Genomic DNA, 20,131 nt, shown 5'->3' with positions numbered 1-20,131 from the left:
CTAAGACTATGGCTCCAAGGAGTGCACATACTCCCATTTCTTCCAACTGTTGTTTCAACCTGGTCAGAAGTTTCCTAGCTCTGTTAGCATGACAATGTCCTCTAACTGTTAAATTATTAAATTAATGATTAAGGCTATTAATATGCATAGAATAAGGGCTACCATGATAATATGAAGTCCTGCAAGGAGACCTCACAAGCTTCCCAAATGGTTAGAGAACCTGGGTCTTTTTGTACCAAGCCTGGTAGATATGCCTATACTTTTAAAATTTTAATCCTTTCTGTTCTAAAACTTTTTTTCTTTTTCTTTTTTTTTTTAAATTAAACACATAAATTATCTCACTGCCATGCAAAACATAAAATCTTCAATTTCTTCATTAAAAACAAGCAAAAATGCTCTCTTAGCTACCAGATTAAGAAGCACCTGAATATAGCCTTGGTGAAAGAAAGGCAAACCTCAGAGTAATATTGGGGGAAACAAAAAAAAAAAAAAAAAAAAAAAAAGCAGCTATCTAATCAACTGTGTGTGTAACTAACGTTACCATTTCCAAGAACTATAAACCGTAGGTCAGCTATCTAGGAGTGCTCACAGGAACAGTAAAAATTTCAGAATTCAGAATTTCAAGAAATAACTGTTTTCTGGGGAGCCAAGTAATAGGACATAGCATATAACGCTCAGGCTCAGTTTTGTAATCTGTCTGTCTAGTGTCTATCCCTTTCAGTAAAGAGGCGTACATATTTAGGCCACAAGATCAAATATCAAATAGATTTTTCTTTTACGCTCCAAGACATTAATTCTAATTACAAAAATAGGCATGATGAAGAAATGCTTGCCACTGTCTCAGAGCCAACATCTTAATGAGATATTTCAGAATAAAGGAAGGTAATAAAGATTTATTTGTGTGAGCATTCAAACATATTCAGGTGAAAAAAAGATCATATCTGAATTTTGCTACAAGCTTCACGAATATCTATTACTAAAATTGAACAATACATAGGGTTCAGAATTTGCATTGGCACAATTTAAAACTGAAAATATGAAAGAGCTCATTCTTTAGGAAACAATAATTTAAATTTAAAGCTTTGAGAGACAAGGTGTATTAAATTTAAAACAACCAGAAGGCATACCATAATTAGAAAGTCACGCTCAGAATATAGATAAAAAGGAGGAAATACTGGAAAAGCAGCATAAAATTGTCTTTGCTGAGGTACGAACAGAAGGTTCCATAGTACAGGATTGACTCTTTCAATGGCAAATCCTTCACATACAAAAATCAAGCCAAGATTCACTTATCACATGATTCAAAATTTACATGTAATAAAGGCAAGGCAATACTCAGTTATGGCCTGTCAAATATTTACCCCACTAACATTATCTACAAAAGCACTTTACCATTTTGTACACAGTGATTCCTTATGCACGTTGAAAGGCTTTCAGTTAAAAAAGACATTATATACATATCTGTACACAATTCCAACAAACATTCTCCATCTCCCAGTGGAATTCTTAAAGCAAGATACCTGAGGTTTCTCAACATCTTCAATTTCTCTATCACAAACCTAAATATACATTTCAGATTTTACAAAAAGACACCTCCCTGGAATATGTGCATTATCATTAAAAAATATTACAGCTTTAATGAGCTGAAAAAGACTGCCTCCATCCGAGAGACTTCATTTTCACTCTTGTACATTTAGGAACGTCCTTCCACCAAAGGACATTCCAGTGGTTGAGGGGCAGGAACAACATTGGGGTGTACGTCTTCACTGCAGACACCATGGGATCTCTGTTGCCTTAGAAAAGTCAGGAACAGCACATCAGTAGGATGAAGTACTTCCTCCAGCTAGTGAATATCTGAAGAAGAAAAAAAAATAATTATCGTTGTGACTCTCAGGAAGGCCTTCTACAACAAGCAGCAACTGAAAGTTATTCCCTTTCACATTGTTGAAGTGCCAGCCTTCTTCCTTGCAGAATGACACCCACCACTGCTGCCGTGCTTTAAAGACAAAAGCCATAGAGCTGAACAACATGTAAAATACACTCTATTAGAACGTTGCTGCTTTTCTAATGAATAGGAACAACCTGTGCTCAAGTGTGTTACTGAGAAGTATATGATGATGTAAGAATTCTGTATACGGGGGGCAACATTTAATGACTCCATCTTTCCTACTTCATAATCTTCCTACATCATAATCTTCCCAGAAAATACTACTGGCGCAGGAAACCTGTATTTCTTGGTCTAAGCAGATTCTTAAATCATCCAAAGAAAGGGGCACGCATTTCAACCATGTTAAGCTCTCAATAAACTTTGTAAAACATCAGAGATCAAAACTGGAGGAGGAAGGTAAACTAATTTGCTCAGGTTATTGGGCAGCTCTTCTGAGGGGCCCAACTAATTCATTCAGACAAAGCTGGGAAACCCAGTTTTAACCAATCATAAGGGGAACGAAAATCTTCTAAGTGGATACAATGAATGACTTAATGATGTAACAGAGCATATTTCTTGTAGCATTCAAAGAAGGAACTATCTTTTCAGAAGTTGACTACTCCAAAAATAGCTTTATCCATGAGGAATACCTACTAAGCTATGGAATGGTTCAAGCTCCTTCTTAGGGAGGGAATCTTGCCATTCATTTCTTTCACTCACTTTCTGGAAGGAGTGCTAGTCATGATCACATACAAGCTGAATATCATCCTTGGAATGACTAAGAGAAAGTTCACCCAGATGTGACCCAGCAACAAACATTCTCTATGACTATTTCTTTCTCTCCTTCAAAGAAAATGAAGTGCCTGCCTCCACTGTTATATAAGACATCATAACTGAGAAAAACAGCAATATTCCAAGGAAGCAGAACAGATAGAAGACAAAATGCTGAGTAGGTATATAAAGGGTTCTGAAATCTGTCTCCTAGGACAAAAATTATGACTCTTGCTGTCGTGACAGGAACAAGTAGGATCATCTCCAGCATTCACAAAAGAAGTGCCCTGTGGAAAACCTGTCTCCACACGGTCATTTTCAGTTTAAATTACAGCATCAGAAGGCTCCTAGTTCCAGGACGGCCCTGTACCAGGCTGATAGAAACTTGACACTAACAGATTGGGCAGATGAAAGTCTGGAGTCAGTTTTGGAACCCCTAATGGAAACCAACTGAGATGGAAACTCCAGAAAGTCTTTTGAGCCTGTCAGGATCAACTGAAAGGAGAATCAGGACATCTGGCATCAAAGAGTGACCTTGTAGCACTAGATATGCTGACTGGGCTTCATGCTTAACAGCCCAGAAAGCAAGAAACATGATTGATTGCAATTTCTTGGCACTGATTTTTACTGAATGACAAAGTGTCAGCCTGGCAATCCTCTGCTTTAACTTCAGAGGTGTGAACTTTTTAAACCTTAAGGTTTACCATCCTGTGGTTAAAGACAGTGTAAGGGAGATACCTGCTAAGGGTGATCTTTTTCAGCAGAGCAGTCCATGAGTTTTTTCTAGTACACAACAGTTGTGGGCTCCTGGATTCAAGGTTGCTTTAAAGCCTCTTCAAGCAGTAATTTTGAAATTTATACCCCTTATCTTTTCTTGCGTAGCATTTAAAAGAACAGCAAACTGAGTGTTTGTTAAGAATATATTCCTAGCCTAGGCAGTTAGAAAATCTCTTAGGAAATTTGGTCTCTTGAGGCAATATAAAATGATGGGTTTGAAGGTACCACTTAAAGGCCATACAGACTTATCTTTAAGGAATGAACAGGGAACCACTTGCTATGTGACTAAAAGAAAAACTAACTGAACAGTCCATTTATCAAAGTGGGTAAAAGAAATTAAGAGCAACATAGGGCATCCTCTGCGACATACACCCAGACATTAAGGAAGCATGAATGTCCCTTACAGGAACTGCAAAGGGAACAGGCTGTTTAGTCTCATTTGACACACAACATGCACACCAACAGGGTGAATGTACGTGCGGGCTATCACCTGAAGCTAGAAATTAGAACTGCTGATATGATTTGGCTTTCTACTAAGCAAACACAACTGTACAAACTGTAAGCACAACTGGTATTTTCCTCTATTATAAACAGAAATTAATTCTTTCAATTTAACACTAGTTAAATATTTGTAGAATCACATAGGCAATCTTCTGTAACCCTTAGGGAAATAGTTTCATTACCTCTGAAGCCGCTGCACAAGGTGTGACACCATGTTGTCTGCAATGCCTGGACAAGCCTCTTCAGCTAAATAAATAGCCTTTCTCAGTTCTTCTATGGAACCTGTGTTACCACCACACACTTCGCTCTTCTCTTTCAACTGAAAGAAAAACAGGAAGACATGTATTAAGATGATATTCACGAATATTTCTATAAACAGTATAATGCAAAAGCTTGTTAGGAAGCGACCACCAGTGTTCACAATGCCAGGATTTGGCTTTCATTATACACCCTCACACCCTCGGGTTTTTTTTTACCCTGAAGTTAGTCTTTGCAGTAGTTATCGGGATGTCATTTATCGTCACAAGTCTTCAATCATTCACATACCTTTTCACCATGCTCACATTCAAAAATCATGACAAAGTATTCTAAGATCTATGCACTATTTACCTGTAGGTGTTCGGTTTCAAGATGTGCTGCTTACACATACTCACTTTAGTATACATATCTACTTGTACACCTAGAGCTTATACACACCACAGGTGCACTTGTGCAAGCACTGTTAGAAAATGTTTTCACACTGTCAGCTATCAACAGAGTACCCTGAGCACTCTCATCTCCCCCCAAAAGTGAAGAACCACATGATTAGGCAGGAACTGAGGGCTATGGCTGGTAAAATGCTTGCTTTCTCAACTCACTAAAGAACGTTCAAAAATCTCAGCAGGGTCTGGGCTTCCTTGGAATAAAGTGCCATGTTACCAGTAGTAAGGGTGAATGAAGGCATGGCCTTCTTTCAGGGACTGGACTTTCCCCAGCAGGCTGGATGTCTGCATTTAGAGGTTTCTCTCCGCATTTATCACTACAGCTGTTGTCAAGATCTGCTTTGCAGCATTCTCTTAAGAAGGATGGAATCAGGGCCATTTCTCAGGGAAGAAAAAAAACCAACAAACTGGTGAAAAAAATACACCAGTCAAAAGCTAACTGGGCATATGAGTGCTTTAGACCAAACAATTTGATTTGTTCACACTGAACTGAAGAGCAGTGAAATATTCTTCTCCAGATTTATCTACAAATTATTCAATTAATTTTGAAGTCATCTCTGAATGCTGGACATATAGCCACTCTGCCTTTATGCCTTTACTGCCAGTAATCAAGAAAGCTTAGCTTCACCAAATGGCAAGTTTGTGCCACTTTCTGAGACATAATGTGGGCATGGATATACTTTTGGCCCTGCTTAAGTATAGCATAGGGGATTGTCACATGGAATAAGCATGACCCTCAAAAAGCAGCAGAAAGCAGAACTAATAGATCAAGACAATTTTGACTTCAGTGTAGTACAAGACATTCCAGAGGGAACAAAGTGGCAGTGAAGTTCTTCAGAGATGTTCAAGCATTAAAGCAGCCTTTCAGGACTTTCAGCAGGTGTCAGGGACTACAGTCAAAAGTTTCCATTAGTACTGAAGAACAGTTTTTATTTAAAAAGGAATCTGAGTCTTGCAAGGGAAAAAATAAAGGAAATAATCATTGTTCTAGTTCCACATTTAGCAAGGGCTTATAGGTACAGGTCTCAACGAAAGGAAATCAAAAGGATTCTGTGTGTATATACAACAGCTGAGGTACAACCACAGCAGTAGGAAGGCTTTTGCACTCTTCTTTGTCTGCTGCTTGTGTTTTCTTTTCAGGATGCTAAAGAGTGAGATCTTGCAGACAAAGCATAGGTAACAGGAAGACACAAATGCCTTTTCTTTTCCCAGTAGTAACTAACCCTTTCTTAGTCTATACCAGGAAGCTTGAGGATGAGATGACAGAAGTAGACAATAGTGGTAACATTACAACAAAGCACATCTCTGGATCTTCTGCCTTCAAAAAGGAACCCAGAATGAGTCCCTGCATGCAGTACTCGGCCAGTGTCCTCTGATAAGGAGAACAAAAGCACAGCAGGGTGGTAGCTGGTCAGTGAAATCACATATAACTGACAAACATGACAACTTTGTTCATTTTCTTTGTTTTCTGTTCTTTTGAGGTTTTGTTTTGTTTGGTGTTGGGTGTTTTGTTTGTTTGTTTGTTCTTTTAATTGCTTTGCTGAAGTGCACCAAGCTTCAGCACCAGCAACACAGAGCAGCAAGGCCCCATAGCTGAGCAAGCCTCTTCAGCCAGGCTCCTAAGTTGCATCAGAGTTCAACTGAAGGAGAAGGATGCAGACCACACAAGATTACCATCCTGTAAGATTACTTAAGGAGAACAGTTCGTTTTTACACCCATCTGCTCTGCCAAAAGCTTTGAAACCTCTATGATGACAAAAAGCTCTGAATGGCCAGCTTTGTTCTTCTTGGAGGACTTCCATGGAGTAACTCACTAACTTAGCTAGCAATAATTCCTGAAGGTGCAGATATCTGTGGTTTGAATGCTAAACAAAAGGAACACTGGAAATGTAACAAAAGGCTTCCTTCAAACAGCAGAGACAGTGGCCATGCCCCTAAGAAAAAGCAAACCCTGCAGTGAGATTCTGGAACAGTTTGGGAAAGTTGTGACTATCCACCAAAAGTTGCACGAAAGAGGAGTTTAAAATATGAACTGAACAGCAGATACCAGACCAAGAGGCTTCTCACATAGCATGAAGAGATACAGCAAGCAAGCATGTGAGAAAAAACATTTTCTGTAGCCTTTACACGCCACAGAGATGAAAGTAAACGGCAATTTTAATAAGGACTGCAATGAAAAATGTTTGTATTGCTGCAGCAGTGCTAGGGGAATCCTATACACACAGGCATCAGCAAGAGGCAATTAAAAGAATGGCCTTGAAAATGAAAATGGGAAGCAAGAAAGGTAAAGAATGACACAGCAACTAGGTAGCAATACCATGGGAAGGAAGAACCCAGAGCAGAGATAGCTAGAAGACAGGTAATAAAAGGTATAGTGGAGAGAAAATGAAAAATAAAGGATAAAAATGGAGGATGGAGTGGGGAAGACAGTGGATGCAGCACCTGTATCATGCCTGGTATTAGAAAAGGAGAAGGAAGACCTAAAGGAGAAGCACATCAACCACAAGTTGTTTGGGAGATGGAAGGGTAGGGAACTGAAAGAAAATTCTTTCTTTCAAGTGGGTAAGATATAAAGAACTGCAATGGAAAATGCCTCAAAAAATGGCCATTTAAAGTGTTTTCCACTTTATGTAGAAGAAAGACAATCTGACAATACTGGAGTCTGAATAACCAATACAGAGGTCATCCCTTTTAAATAAATTTAACTGCCTTACTGCACTCTATTCTTAATGAATAACATGCAAAATTCAATCATAACCCTCTGAAGCAGGACTTTATTCATTAGAACAAAATTAAGACAACATCCTTTTATCAGAACAATTTCTCTAACTTTATTTCTGTAACAGTGGCAACGATTGAAATAATTAAATAAATTTTCATATCAAAGCTAGGGTGAGAGGGGACTTTTTTGTTTCTTAGAATTCTATCAGCTTTCTAAAATAATCACACATTCATAAATATCTGGCTTACCCTTCATATAATTTTTTTGAAGTTGTTTTTAAGTATTTGGAAAAAAACAAATATAAAAAATATAAAACTCAGAATGGGAACAAAATACAGTTTTCAGCACTGAAATTCAAAAGTTAAGTTCTTGCTGATCTGGTCCACAGCCATATCTTGGAACACTGAAGAACCTGAAATTTGTGATAAAATGACAGATAAAGAGATAAAGCAGTGTCAAAACATGGAATGCTGCAATCCAAATATTTACACACCTTTTTGTTTTTCATGTTCTTTGCTTTATACTAGCATGGTTCATGTTGCCACCATGCATATGAAATATTGTAGAAGCAAGACAAAGACCTCAAAAAGTAGACATGCATGAAAGCAAAGGGTACAGCTAAAACTGTAACGCATCAAGTTCCAAATGGTTTGTAGAAGCCTTAGGTGTGATCCATTACATTTTTCTATTTTTCAGACACATAAATGATAAAATTGTTAAGTTTTAAAGCAGTAACTTACCTCTGCAAATAAAGGGGATATAACTGTAGACAGGCATTGGGATAGAGGCCTCTTTGGGATATCCTTTTCCTTTAAAGAAAACAAAATTCTGACCAATTTTATTTGAGGAAAAAAGCATCCTCATTGTATTCTGTTTCTACTTAAAGAAAGAAATAGTTCCAACATGCTACACTTTATGAAAAATCTGTTTCCAAGTATATACAAATATGTAAATGTTCTTTTCCAAAGCACTCTGGAAAATGAGGTGCCACAGCCTCGAAGTTTAATTGAGCCTCCAAATACATGCAAGCTCAAAACAAAAACCAAAAGAACCCACCAAAACCAAAAAAACCCCACAATCCTACTGAGCATGTACTAAGTCACAGACATGCCGATATTTACTAGGTTCCTCCCATATGATACATTTTTCTTGTATTTCTCCAGTTCTGGTAAGAGCACACACACAGAACTTTCAGAGCCAAGGTAGCAACTACGTGCCCTAGCCACACAGGGTGCAGAAAGTATGATGGAGCAACTCCCGAACAACCCTTACAGGTTGGTTGGATGGTTTGGTTTTTTGGGTTGGGTTTGGGGTTTTTTTGGGGGCACATGCACATTTTATTCTCTGCTACACTGTAGTCTTTTTTCCTAAAAGACCAGAATGCCTTCCCCAGAACCCCACCCCAGCTTTGTACTGTACTGTACGGTTTAAGTTTAATTTATAGAAGGAAGATTTTTAAAATAAAATACTGCCTGGTCTTCCTCCAGTGGTAATCTTTCACAAACTACATAAGTATTTTGGTACATATTTTACAAACTACAGAAAAAGGACACATTTCCAGAATACCTAAACTTCAAGACTTACTCAAAACATTTTGTGAAACGCTACTGTAGAATGTACTTTTTTAGCAAAAGTTCTGAAACTTTTACAATTTAAATGCTTTTAAAGGTATAAAATGAAAATCACCCCACTAAATTACTAAAGGAAGAATTATGTCCTTATATAATACAATCAGTATTTTGAGCACCTTATTTCTTCGAAACTCCAAAGGCTGGGCTGCTCCATTCTCTAGATTCTTGGGGTCTTTTTCTCTTATTGTAAAGATCCACTCTCCTGAATCACTCCCACCTGAAGCCTGGCCATCTGGTTCACTTCAAGGGAGGGGAAAAAAAGAAAAAAGTTCTATTACCTACACCTTATTGCCCATGTTCATTCAGTATACACAATAAGCATAAAAACTACAGTCAAGACCAAAATCAGGATTCTATTGTACAAGCCAATAAGAATAAAGTATGAAAAGCAACATAATTTATCTTTTGGGGAAATTAAAAAAAAAAAAAGTACTTTACTAAATATTAAATTAACTTCAAAACAAAAGAGAGGCATTACAGATTGAAAACAGTTTCCCAAGTTACATAAACAAGTAACATGTTTTATTGTTATCAGAAAACTGGCTTTAACAGAGTACCTCAAATCATTAGGGAAAGGGGAAAAAATTAGAATACTTAATCCACTTTTTTTCCTAAGAAAACAGTTAAGACACTAGTTTAGAATACCTTTGAGAAAAACCGTGCATCCCCAGCCCATTAGCAAGTTAAATTTCCCACTCCAAAACAAATGACTAAAAAAGTACATATACAGCATAGCTTTAACAAACAACATTACATAAATCAATCTTTTGCCCCATGTTTTGTGGATGGCATAGTAATTCTTTCTGTAACTCCTACTAAGATAAAAGACCAAAAATCACTCACTGCATTACATTTCTCCTCTCACAACCATAAAGATCCTTCTCTAAGTTCATTTCATTCTGATCTGTGAATTAAAAGTGACTTTCAAGAAAATTACCTATTAAAAGGGCATCTAATGGCCATTGTACAAAAAGTATTTACCACAGCTTACCACATCAAAAAGCATGTGATCAGTTTAAGAAAATTCTCCAGAATTACTCCTTGAAGTCACACAGAACTTCTGGCTGTTACTGAAAGAGGTAGTTCTACTCTCCTTGTATATATGAGCTCTAGTAACTTGATCCAACAGAAAAGTATTTATCAGTTTGGAAAGTCAGTATTCCAGCATGCCAAATCAACTCGCCCTTTTACTGCATCTAATACAAGGGCTGCTGTGGAAGCAGAGGCAGGGAAGGCAGGCTTCAACATAATGTTAAATTGCCTCACAAGCACTCAATAACCATTCTAGTTCTACCATTCTCCTATGCCAAGCTATTAAAACCGGTCTGCCATTCCACAAGAACAATAAACTGTAACCTCAAACCTCAGTTAGTAACTGATCTGAGACCAGTATTAGGACTAGTAATTTACCTTCCAAATCAGAGCTGGTTTGGGGCTGGAACCGTGATTACTGGAAGGCATGAAGCCATTAGGAATGTGGGACAACTATACAGCTGCAATGGCAGCCAAAAAATCATAACCAGCCTGAAGCATGCCATTAGCACACAGACTGAAATTGCAGAGAATAGTTGTGTTGATGAGGAATTTAATCCATTTGTGAATAAATTGTGGCAATCCCTCCACTTGATTTTCAAAAGTGTGTAAACTGATGATACCCACTATTCTCAAAATTACTTTTAGACTAACAAAGTTAATTTTTTTAATGAGTCATAACTATTTGCAACTTGGTTTCCTAAGGAAACCAATTCATGAACCTACTGAACATCAAAACTTGATGGAGAGAAGTAAAAACTGGAACAGAAAGAAATCTGGAAATATTTACAGCACTTCTCCGTTTTCAATAAATACTCTGACATTTCATGACTATCATGGTGTAATGGCCCAACCTTCCTGGAAGGATAGAAGAAGAAACCTCACATAAAAAAACCTAGGTAATATGGTTGGTACCCCAAAAAAAACCATTATCACAGAAGCATTTTCCAATAACCCTCTCTTAGATGCAAGGATATGCTTCTGCCTATTTACTCCCAAAAGAAGGGAAAACCTGCCACGAAGGAAACAACTGCCCGCCTTAGGTGGCCATGTGCACACATGACAGGAGTTAACAGTTAGCTCTACATCTAGAAAGAACCCTAGACCCTCCATAAAAGAGATGGTAGTATAGAATGGGCCAGAATTGTTGTCAGTGAATGTTAGTTGCATGAAATTCCTTGCAACAATGAAATTAAGATCTCATTAGCTTGCCCAGGCTGCTATTCTGAAAAGCTTTCAACAAAAGACTACAGGAATATATATATGCTAAAAACAACTATTTGGCTCCTATATTTACAAAGGATATCTTACAAACTCATCAAACTTACGTATCTGAGTCATCAGAACTTGAATCATCGTGACTTCGTTCAGACTTCCATCTCTTGTGCCTATCAATAAGGTCAGTCAGGTAAGAAGTTTTCTTTGAGTTTCGTAAAATAAATTTGTGTTTTAAGAGCTCTTTTGCAGTAGGTCTCTTTAAAAAAAAAAAAAAAAATTTTTTACTACATTTGAGAGCGTTAAGTGACTTACTATAAAAAGACCAAGAAATCCAGAATTCAGTACTGATACAAATAAGATTTTAAAATATATGCAGTATGTACAAAAAAAAAAAAAAAATGCTGATAAATATGTTGCCCCATATTAGAAAAGCTGAACTGCACTTATTCATGTAATTTATGTAAACCCGTCAAGTTCTCTACTACAGACTGACAAACAAATGAAACTCACAAAGCTTGGGTCCTTGTTTAAACAGGCCTCAACAAATTCTTTGAGGGATTTACTGAAGTTTCCTTCCAGTGTTGGTGGATTGTTCTTAGGAATGAGGAACAAAACCTTCATTGGATGTAATTCTGAATGAGGTGGCTCTCCTTTTGCAAGTTCTATGGCGGTTATGCCTAATGACCAGATGTCTGCCTGTAAGAAACAATGCTTTTAAGATTAGGTTGGAGAAAGAGAAGAAACAGTGTTGCTTGTTGTTGTGGTTTAACCCCAGCTGGCAACTAAGCACCATACTGCCACTCGCTCACTCTGCCTAGAGCTAGATGGGGGAAAGAGAATTTGAACAGTAAAAGTGAAAAAACTCGTGGGTTGAGGTAAGAACGGTTTAATAATTGAAATACAATAATAATTATTATTATCATTACAATAGATGTAGCAAAAAGGAAAATAACAAAGAGAGAGGAATAAAACCGAAGAAATCCAAGTGACGCAAACTAAAACAATCAGTCGCCACCAACTGACCAATGCCTAGACAGTCCCAGAGCAGCAGCCCCCTGACCACCTTCCCTCTAGTTTTATTGCTGAGCATGACACTGCACGTTATGGAATATCCCTTTGGTCAGCTGGGGTCAGCTGTCCCTCCTCCCAACTTTTTGTACACCCCCAATCTACTCACTTGGCAGAGAGGTGTGAGGAGCAGAAAAGGCCTTGACTGTGTAAGAATTTCTCAGCAATAACCAGAACATTATCAACTCTGTTTCCAGCACAAATCCAAAACATAGCCCCATAGTAGCTACTGGGGTAGCTCTATCCCAGACAAAACCAACGTACTTGGCAAAGGCAGATTTAAACCTTTACTGTAAATATTTTTATAGGTAAATTGTTTTTGTTATCATGGTCTGGTTTATGTGGTTAAACACATAAAATGAAGTACAGAGTTCCTTGGTTGTTTTTACTCCACAGCATAAAGCAGTTCTACTTATTAGAGTTTTGAAACTTTTTGAAATCTATACTCTAACACCAACAGTTATAACTGATCTTGAAACAAAAATACTTTTAAAAAGTAACGGTAGAGTTGCTGTAAACTAGCATTTTAGCCACCATGTTCAAGTACACTATGTAAAGATAGGGCAAGACTCAAATGTTGTCATAAAGAAAAATGTTACAACATGCACAAAATTTTTCCTCAACAAGCATCATCTAGTACAACCATCAGAAATTTAATAAATTAGAATATAATTTTCCTGGGGTTAACACTGTCTTATATGTCATTCTTATTCACAGACTAGAGAAACGCAGCCTAGAACACCATTATTAAACTTTTTTCAACCCAAGACTTCAACCAGTTAAGTATTTGTTCCAAGTAGCTTCTGAAATATTGACAGCACTTTTCTACCTGATCTGCTTTATAGACCTTCTCCTGTGAGCCATGTCTTGCAGGCCAAGAAGGCCTGATCTAAATCAAACTTCTCTAAGTCACACACATGCGAAATGCAGATCCCAAAGGCTGACTGCCAATTAGAGGGACAAATCAGGTAATGCAGCAGAAACCAGTGCAACATCCACTACCATTTAATTTCGTTGATGAGTTGGATTCACATTGTTACTGGATGCCACAATAGATTTACTGTGTTTTTAGGGAAGATTATTTAAATATATTTCTTTCATAGGTTTTCATAATCCAAATGCGCTACTCTCTCTAGGGAACACTACCTCCCTAGATCCAAATCCTATTGCCAAACCTGCCTGAAGTAATGTGAAATAATGCATCAGATTTCTCTATGTTCTGCTGAAACAACAAACCCAAAAGTCAAAACAGTAGATGAATAAACACCTCGGAAAGGTGAAAGAAAAAAAATTCACAAAAATCTCTGTTCCAAAGGATAAGATATAAATTAAAAATATTATGTTTTGCTTTTTCCTGGTTTGGTTTTGGGTTGGGTTTGGGTTTTGGGGGTTTAAGTGAAAGCAGAACAAAGACTTTTTCTCAGGAAAATGGTAAAGCTCTTAAGTGAGCTGTCTGGTGTTACCAGTGAACAGAGCATTTTGAACTTTGCTACACTGTAAACAGATCTATTTCCTGAGATTTCCTGAGATTTCATTTAACACTGCTGTCATTAGTTAGTGTCCCTCTAACTCATCTGTGTCTGCTCAGTTGATATGCTAGGTTTTCTTTGACTAACTCATACAAGGACTACAGGCTGGTAGCTGCAATGTATGCATCCACTCCACTATCATAGATACACTGACTAAAAACAAGCTCTTCCTTCCTTGTTCAGATAGTATTCTATTGTGAAGAGCTTAGTTACTTAATTTTGCAAGGGGGGGGTGGTGTGGGGTGGTGTGGAGTCAATTAACACACCATCAAATTTATGACATTTTGTTAACCCATGTTACAGAACTGCCATCTCACACTAAGCACAGAGGATTACATAAGTGTATGAGCTCCGAGTTTCATTTATCTTAACAGCATTATCAGCTAAGCTCTCCTCAAATCCGAATATAATGGTGAGTAACTGCTCTATCAGGAAAGGTTGTCTTGGTTATGAAACAAAAATGTCACCTGTGAAGATGAGTCTTCATGTTAACAACTGAGCATTATTATTTCCAATTTATTCTGAATTTCAGTTTCTTAACAGGAATGTGTTAAAGCCATATAAATGGACAGAATTTCTTCTGCCAGACTTTCAGTCACAGATGGAGCACATGAATATATAGGTATAAGAATCAAACTTATATGTGTATGTGTGCATGGATATCCATATGCGCACACACGTATATAAATACTTTTTTTTCCCTCATATATTTATAACTTTCTACTGCTAGTGACCTTCCTCCACAAAAAAAGGAATGAAAACGTCCAACAAACCACAGCGGCACACTGAATTTTTTGAAGTCTGAGATAGGTTTTGGAAGCCCATTCCTGCTGGAAGCATCAAGAATAAACCCCCCCAAATTCCTCTGGAACTGTAACCTCTCTTTTCACAGATAAGAAAGGAACTCAAAACAGGGATGTAAGCACCAACTGCCTGTGTATCCAACTACGCACTTCTAGGACGCACTTGTCTGTGACAATGAAACTCCAGAACAAGTGCAAATCAGTCCTCCAAATGGGGACCTTAAGAAGTGATGCCACTGTATCACCATTAAGTTTTACCACATTATGATTTTTACAGTTCAAATCTTGAATAAAAATTACTCTTCCAAGTTCAGATGAGAGTCAGAAAGTCACTGGGAGCTACTATTTATAGCAGTACTGCCACAAGCCTTTTCCATTCTAATGAGTAAAACTTAGTCTGACTTTGAAGCTGTTGTCAAAGAAAACAGGCTATGTGCAAGAGAAAAACATTTTAAAATTAAATATTTTGTTTCTGTTAAAAGTTATATAGTAGAAAGGACAGAGGACTAGATATGGGACATCTGTATCAGATTAGAAAAGATGCTGACTTTCAGATGAAGAAAGGAATCAAAACAGGAGGAATCAGTAAGAACTATTGCCAAAATAACAGAAATGAGAAAGAAGGGAAAGATCCCATGAAGACTTTATATCAAAGAACAAAAAGCTTGAAGAAAAGGAAATACATGGTATGTGAAAAGATAAATTCAAAAGGAAAAGACATTTAAAAACCAGGTGGTAGGTACCTTTAAGGTAATGATTACGGTCATGTTTTGACATTTCACTGTTTTCCCCCATGGCTGAGTTTCTTTAGCAGCTAGATTTTATCATCCCCTTGGATTACTTGGGCTTTAAAAATAAACTACATGGGAAAATGAAAAGTGAAGTTGAAATTTTTGCTATCAAGTACACCTCTCACATTAGCTAGTGAGCACATAAAAATACAAACATTATAGCCAACGTACTCCCTCACACAAGCCACCTGCTAATCCCATGTTCTCAAATATATCAGTCTGAATTATTGTTTACAAAAGTTTGACAGAAGCTGTTGAAATTTAGTATCTGTGTCAAAAATCACATACCTTGATTATTTTTTAGTTAATAAAGACAAGTGTTGGAATGCCTTGTAAATATACCTTGCAATATATGGTCTGAGAAAGAATAAATAGGAATATCTTAAGGACACAAAACACTTTGGGAATGGGACTGAATAAAGCAAGAATGGAATGGACAAATTCTGTATGACAGTTAAGGAATACACAGCTCACATATGCATAAAGCAGTCCAAAAAACCTCATATAATTTTGAGAGCACAGTACTGGGAACATAAATTGGGACTTGGTTTACATTGTTATGTATCACATATTTTAAAAGAAAAAATACACAACATGTATGCATTCACATCCTGAAGCAAGGCAGCATTTTTCAAAAATGCAGACATTTTTTATCTGTGAAAAAAAAACCAAACACTTCTCTACCTTAACAAAAGAAAAAATAAATTATATACATACATTCCTGTAACATACATTGGGAAAAAAACCCAAAGACTATATGCAAAATCATCAGCTTATGTTAAGTATTCATACTTTTACATAATCTTAAGAGACATTAAAGTAACGGTTAAAATATTATAAAGTAACACAAAGACCATAAAGATAAAATTTTTTTTGGTTAAAACAGTATAAGTGCTTCACACAAAGCAATTCCACAGAAGTTTGTCTCTTCAATTCCGGAATCTGTGTTTGACAGTGTGGTTCACTCACGAGCATATCTAAATTAGAAGAAGGTTTAACTACATCTTAATATCGAAAGCTGCTTCAAATGAAAATCAATACATTGGAATAACAGTTCTTGCATGAGTTATTTTAATAATATAGTGTAAGCCATGGTCAGGAAATCCACAAACTGCCCATAATATTAAGACAAGCGATAATAGTGCTGAATCAACAAGAGACCTTGAGCTTTACAGCAATAATTGGCAATGTTAGACCTCAGGATGCATCTGCCTGCCTTTAGCCTCGTTAGTAGTTTTATGTCATAACTTAGGTTTTGCTTTGCCTTGCACAGTTGTGCTATTTATGCTATATGTCAGCATGAACAAAGACATCAATCCAATCTGAAAAGGAGCAATAAACAATTTAACAGTTGGTGTGAGGCACACAGTAAATGAGGAAAGAAGCAGGTGAACTGTGCCCAAGGTAGTGTTACAGCGCACTTACAAGCTTTTATTTGGAACCCATCAGCATGTGGGAAGTAAGAAGATTCAACAGAGCAAAGAACAAAACCAGGTAACACAGCAACTACGTAATGGAAATTGCTTGCACCTCACTGGGACTATGCTATGAAGAGGACAGTCCTACCTAACACCTCCTCAAGCATTGCCAGCTTATAGAAGGAAAATGAAGTTAGCTCTAGATGTCTGTGTTCTCACATATGCATAAGACTATCTTAAAATAAACTGGCTTTCCGAAGCGGTTGTTGTGCAACAACAGCAAAACTATTGTCTATACAATTTAGTCCAGTCTGAGTGTCAAAAGGTTCACAGATGCAAATAAGTATCTCTAGTTCATTCAAAACTTGATTTCTGGCCTTCTGTGGAACGGATGAAGTAAGTATCCAAGACCTTTTTATGTCCACATGACATTGGAGACTGAAACAGCCATAACAGAAAACCCAAGGACTGAATCATACTTTGTCCAACTGAAGATCATTCCCAGAAGCCAAACCTCAAAAAAACACCCAACCATCAATACCCCGAAACCAAAACCAAACAAGCAAAGCTACCATCCACTGAAAAAAATGGTTTACTCAACCTTCAAAGTGGGAATTTGGGGTCATTTAGGCTTCTAGAGGCTTTACAGAGCTCTGCTAATTATTTTTAAATAGCCTCTCTACAGAAAGATATCAAAGAGGGAAGGAAGGAAGTAATACTACAGTCTAGGCTAGAGTCAGTATTGGTGAGTTCCTTATGTGGACGAGAGTGGAAAGAAACACACCGACCTGTCTCATTGCATGTAGATGTGACCAATTAACAAATCACTACAAGGGGATCAGAGGAGATAGGCAAGAAAGATGAGCTAAGGGAAGAACATAAGGAATGACTGCTAATAATCATAAAGAAAGCTGATCTTAACACAAGCAAGACGTGAGGGTGACCTTTGTTTCAGATATACAGCTACATCAGTGGGTCATCAGGTTGTGCAAATAGCCTTCCCCAGAATAATCCTTACAGCAATGCCTTACAGAGCTAGCCAGACCAGCATGGGAGAGGGGGAAGGGAGGGGCAGCAAGGAGGTGTATACGCAACTCGGCCTAATAGAAGTATATAAACTGAATAACTAAACAAAAAGAACTTTGAAAAATGCAATGGGCTTGAGCTTGCTTCAATACACATATTCCTTCCCAGCAACTGGGGACACCCAGCGTCATGCTGGTGAACCTATGGAGATCAGTAGTGGGAATCACATTTCTATTGCGATCCAACTGTATTTTAGAATTTCAGTATGCTGCTGTACCACTCTGCTAAATCAAAATCCTGTGTAATGTGAATGTCTACAAATGAGCAAATTTGATATAAAACATTAAACCCTCCCTGTGCAAAATATCTAAAGGAACATGGCCAGAGAGTAGCATAGATCTACGTGGCATATTCTTCCACAGATGAATAACAGCACTATCAAACAATGCTTTCACACCCACCAAATCCATATTCTTTAACAGTGTTGCTGACTTTTTTTTTTTTTTAAAAGAAGAAGTGTATTAACATTTTGTTTGTATTTGTTCTCTTCTACTTTTAAACAACCATCAAAAATACTCATCATCAAAAATGGAATAAAAGGTTACAGGATGTACTTGTCAGTATTATAATATTTCTTGCCATCTGGAGGGGCTTAATACACTAGGAAACTTAAAGTTTGGATATAAATTAGGAAAGCTTCTTTCCTTGCCAACAGTTTTAGGTGCTAGGTATTATCTAAATGTACATCTGTCTAGACACAGTCAAAGTTATTAGCTACATTCTGAAGACCAACCTATGCAATTCAAATTTTAAAAGGAAGGGATTTTGGCTAATGTCTTGAAAGACCTTACCTTCGAATCATATGCTGATTGCTTTATTACTTCAGGTGCCATCCAAAATGGTGTTCCCACAAAGGTATTCCTCTTTATCTGTGTATCTGTTAGTTGCCCTGCTACTCCAAAATCTGCTAGTTTTACTTCTCCTTGTTCAGATAGCAATACATTAGCAGCTGGAATAAAGAAGAGAAAATAGCAGAAATTAAGACACTGGAAGGTTGTTCATTTATACTGCATGAGCTCTTCTAATATTATTACAAGTTAAAAAAAATTACCTTTAATATCTCTGTGGATTTTCTTTTCTGAATGCAAATAATCAAGTCCTTTGAGTATCTCCCTCAATATTGTAGCAATCTGGGTTTCATCAAGTGAACCAGGTTCTAACTAGGAGACACAAGAAATATTTTTATATATTTTTATATATATGTGTGTGTGTATATACATATTTATATATACATAAAGGAGAAACAGAACAGAAATAACACTGACTATAGAAAAACCTGCAAAACTCCTGTCACACCTCAAAATTTCCAATTTGCTAACTTCATAATATAAGATACAACAGTATATACTTTAAGAAAAATACATAGTTCTAAAACTAAGTGGCCTTACGAACAACTGGCAAAGAAATACTTCATTTATCTAAAACACTTGAAAGTTTGTTAATGGCTCCGTAATGACACAGTTTCAAGTTACTGCCTTGTGGTCCCACCATGGATATATACTCTGAGTCTGAAAAGGATCTACATTGTAACAATACACTGAACTTCAATGTAGTTGTGAACTTCAACTCCCCAGACCCTATATGGACCCAATTCTCAAAGGCTGAGAAAGAAATTAAGGCATATAAGGTATCACAATCAACCACATATTCTGTTACTATATACTGCAAGGAATTTTGTGAAGCTCTCTAAAAGTCAACTCAAAGTGTTAGGCTGACAGAGCACTGCGTATTAAAAAAAGTTAACTTCTTTCATATAAAGCTGGAGGTATAAATCTCAAAATTGTTAGAATTAAAAGTTCCAAGTAATTTAATTCTTATGAAAAGAAACAGCAGTAGCAGAAGATCTCAGCGCTCTCTACAACTGATAAAAATTTGAAAAGTGAGTGGGCTAGTAACTCTTAAAGGGACAGAGGAAAGGTCGCTACCCAGAGAGGCTGCTTAACCAATGAGGGCATGTAAGGCATGATTTTCAAAGAAGCCAGTGCATGTTCAAGTAAAGAAAACACCAGCCTAACATGACATGTATACACTTTGAACGTAGAATTCAAGGTTCCCATTCAGTCTTGCCTTGAGTACGGAAATGTGGTAACATGTGCCAGCTGTCCTACCAGATTCCAGCTGAGAACCATGATGTGCATGTTAGAACTAAGAAAACA

General features: G+C 37.2%; 1 protein-coding gene across 2 annotated transcripts in view; it reads right to left on the bottom strand.

The window, feature by feature from the left end:
* Positions 1–497: 497 nt before the first annotated feature.
* The window catches only part of STK24 (serine/threonine kinase 24), a 64,571-nt gene continuing 44,937 nt past the window's right edge, over positions 498–20,131 (bottom strand). For both annotated transcript variants that reach the window (XM_074911190.1, XM_074911198.1), the window contains exons 4-11: positions 19,027–19,135; positions 18,767–18,924; positions 11,791–11,976; positions 11,391–11,536; positions 9,147–9,270; positions 8,140–8,208; positions 4,159–4,295; positions 498–1,854 (exon numbers count right to left, since the gene is read on the bottom strand). In XM_074911190.1, coding sequence (XP_074767291.1) covers positions 1,818–1,854; positions 4,159–4,295; positions 8,140–8,208; positions 9,147–9,270; positions 11,391–11,536; positions 11,791–11,976; positions 18,767–18,924; positions 19,027–19,135 — 966 coding nt within the window. In that variant the 3' untranslated portion in view covers positions 498–1,817. The remainder of the gene's footprint in view (positions 1,855–4,158; positions 4,296–8,139; positions 8,209–9,146; positions 9,271–11,390; positions 11,537–11,790; positions 11,977–18,766; positions 18,925–19,026; positions 19,136–20,131) is intronic.

The sequence above is a fragment of the Athene noctua genome, chromosome 1, assembly GCF_965140245.1.
Source record: "Athene noctua chromosome 1, bAthNoc1.hap1.1, whole genome shotgun sequence".
NCBI classification, from domain to species: Eukaryota; Metazoa; Chordata; class Aves; order Strigiformes; family Strigidae; genus Athene; species Athene noctua.
The sequence above is the reverse complement of the archived record's forward strand: the minus strand, read 5'-3'. Positions and strand labels throughout refer to the sequence as shown.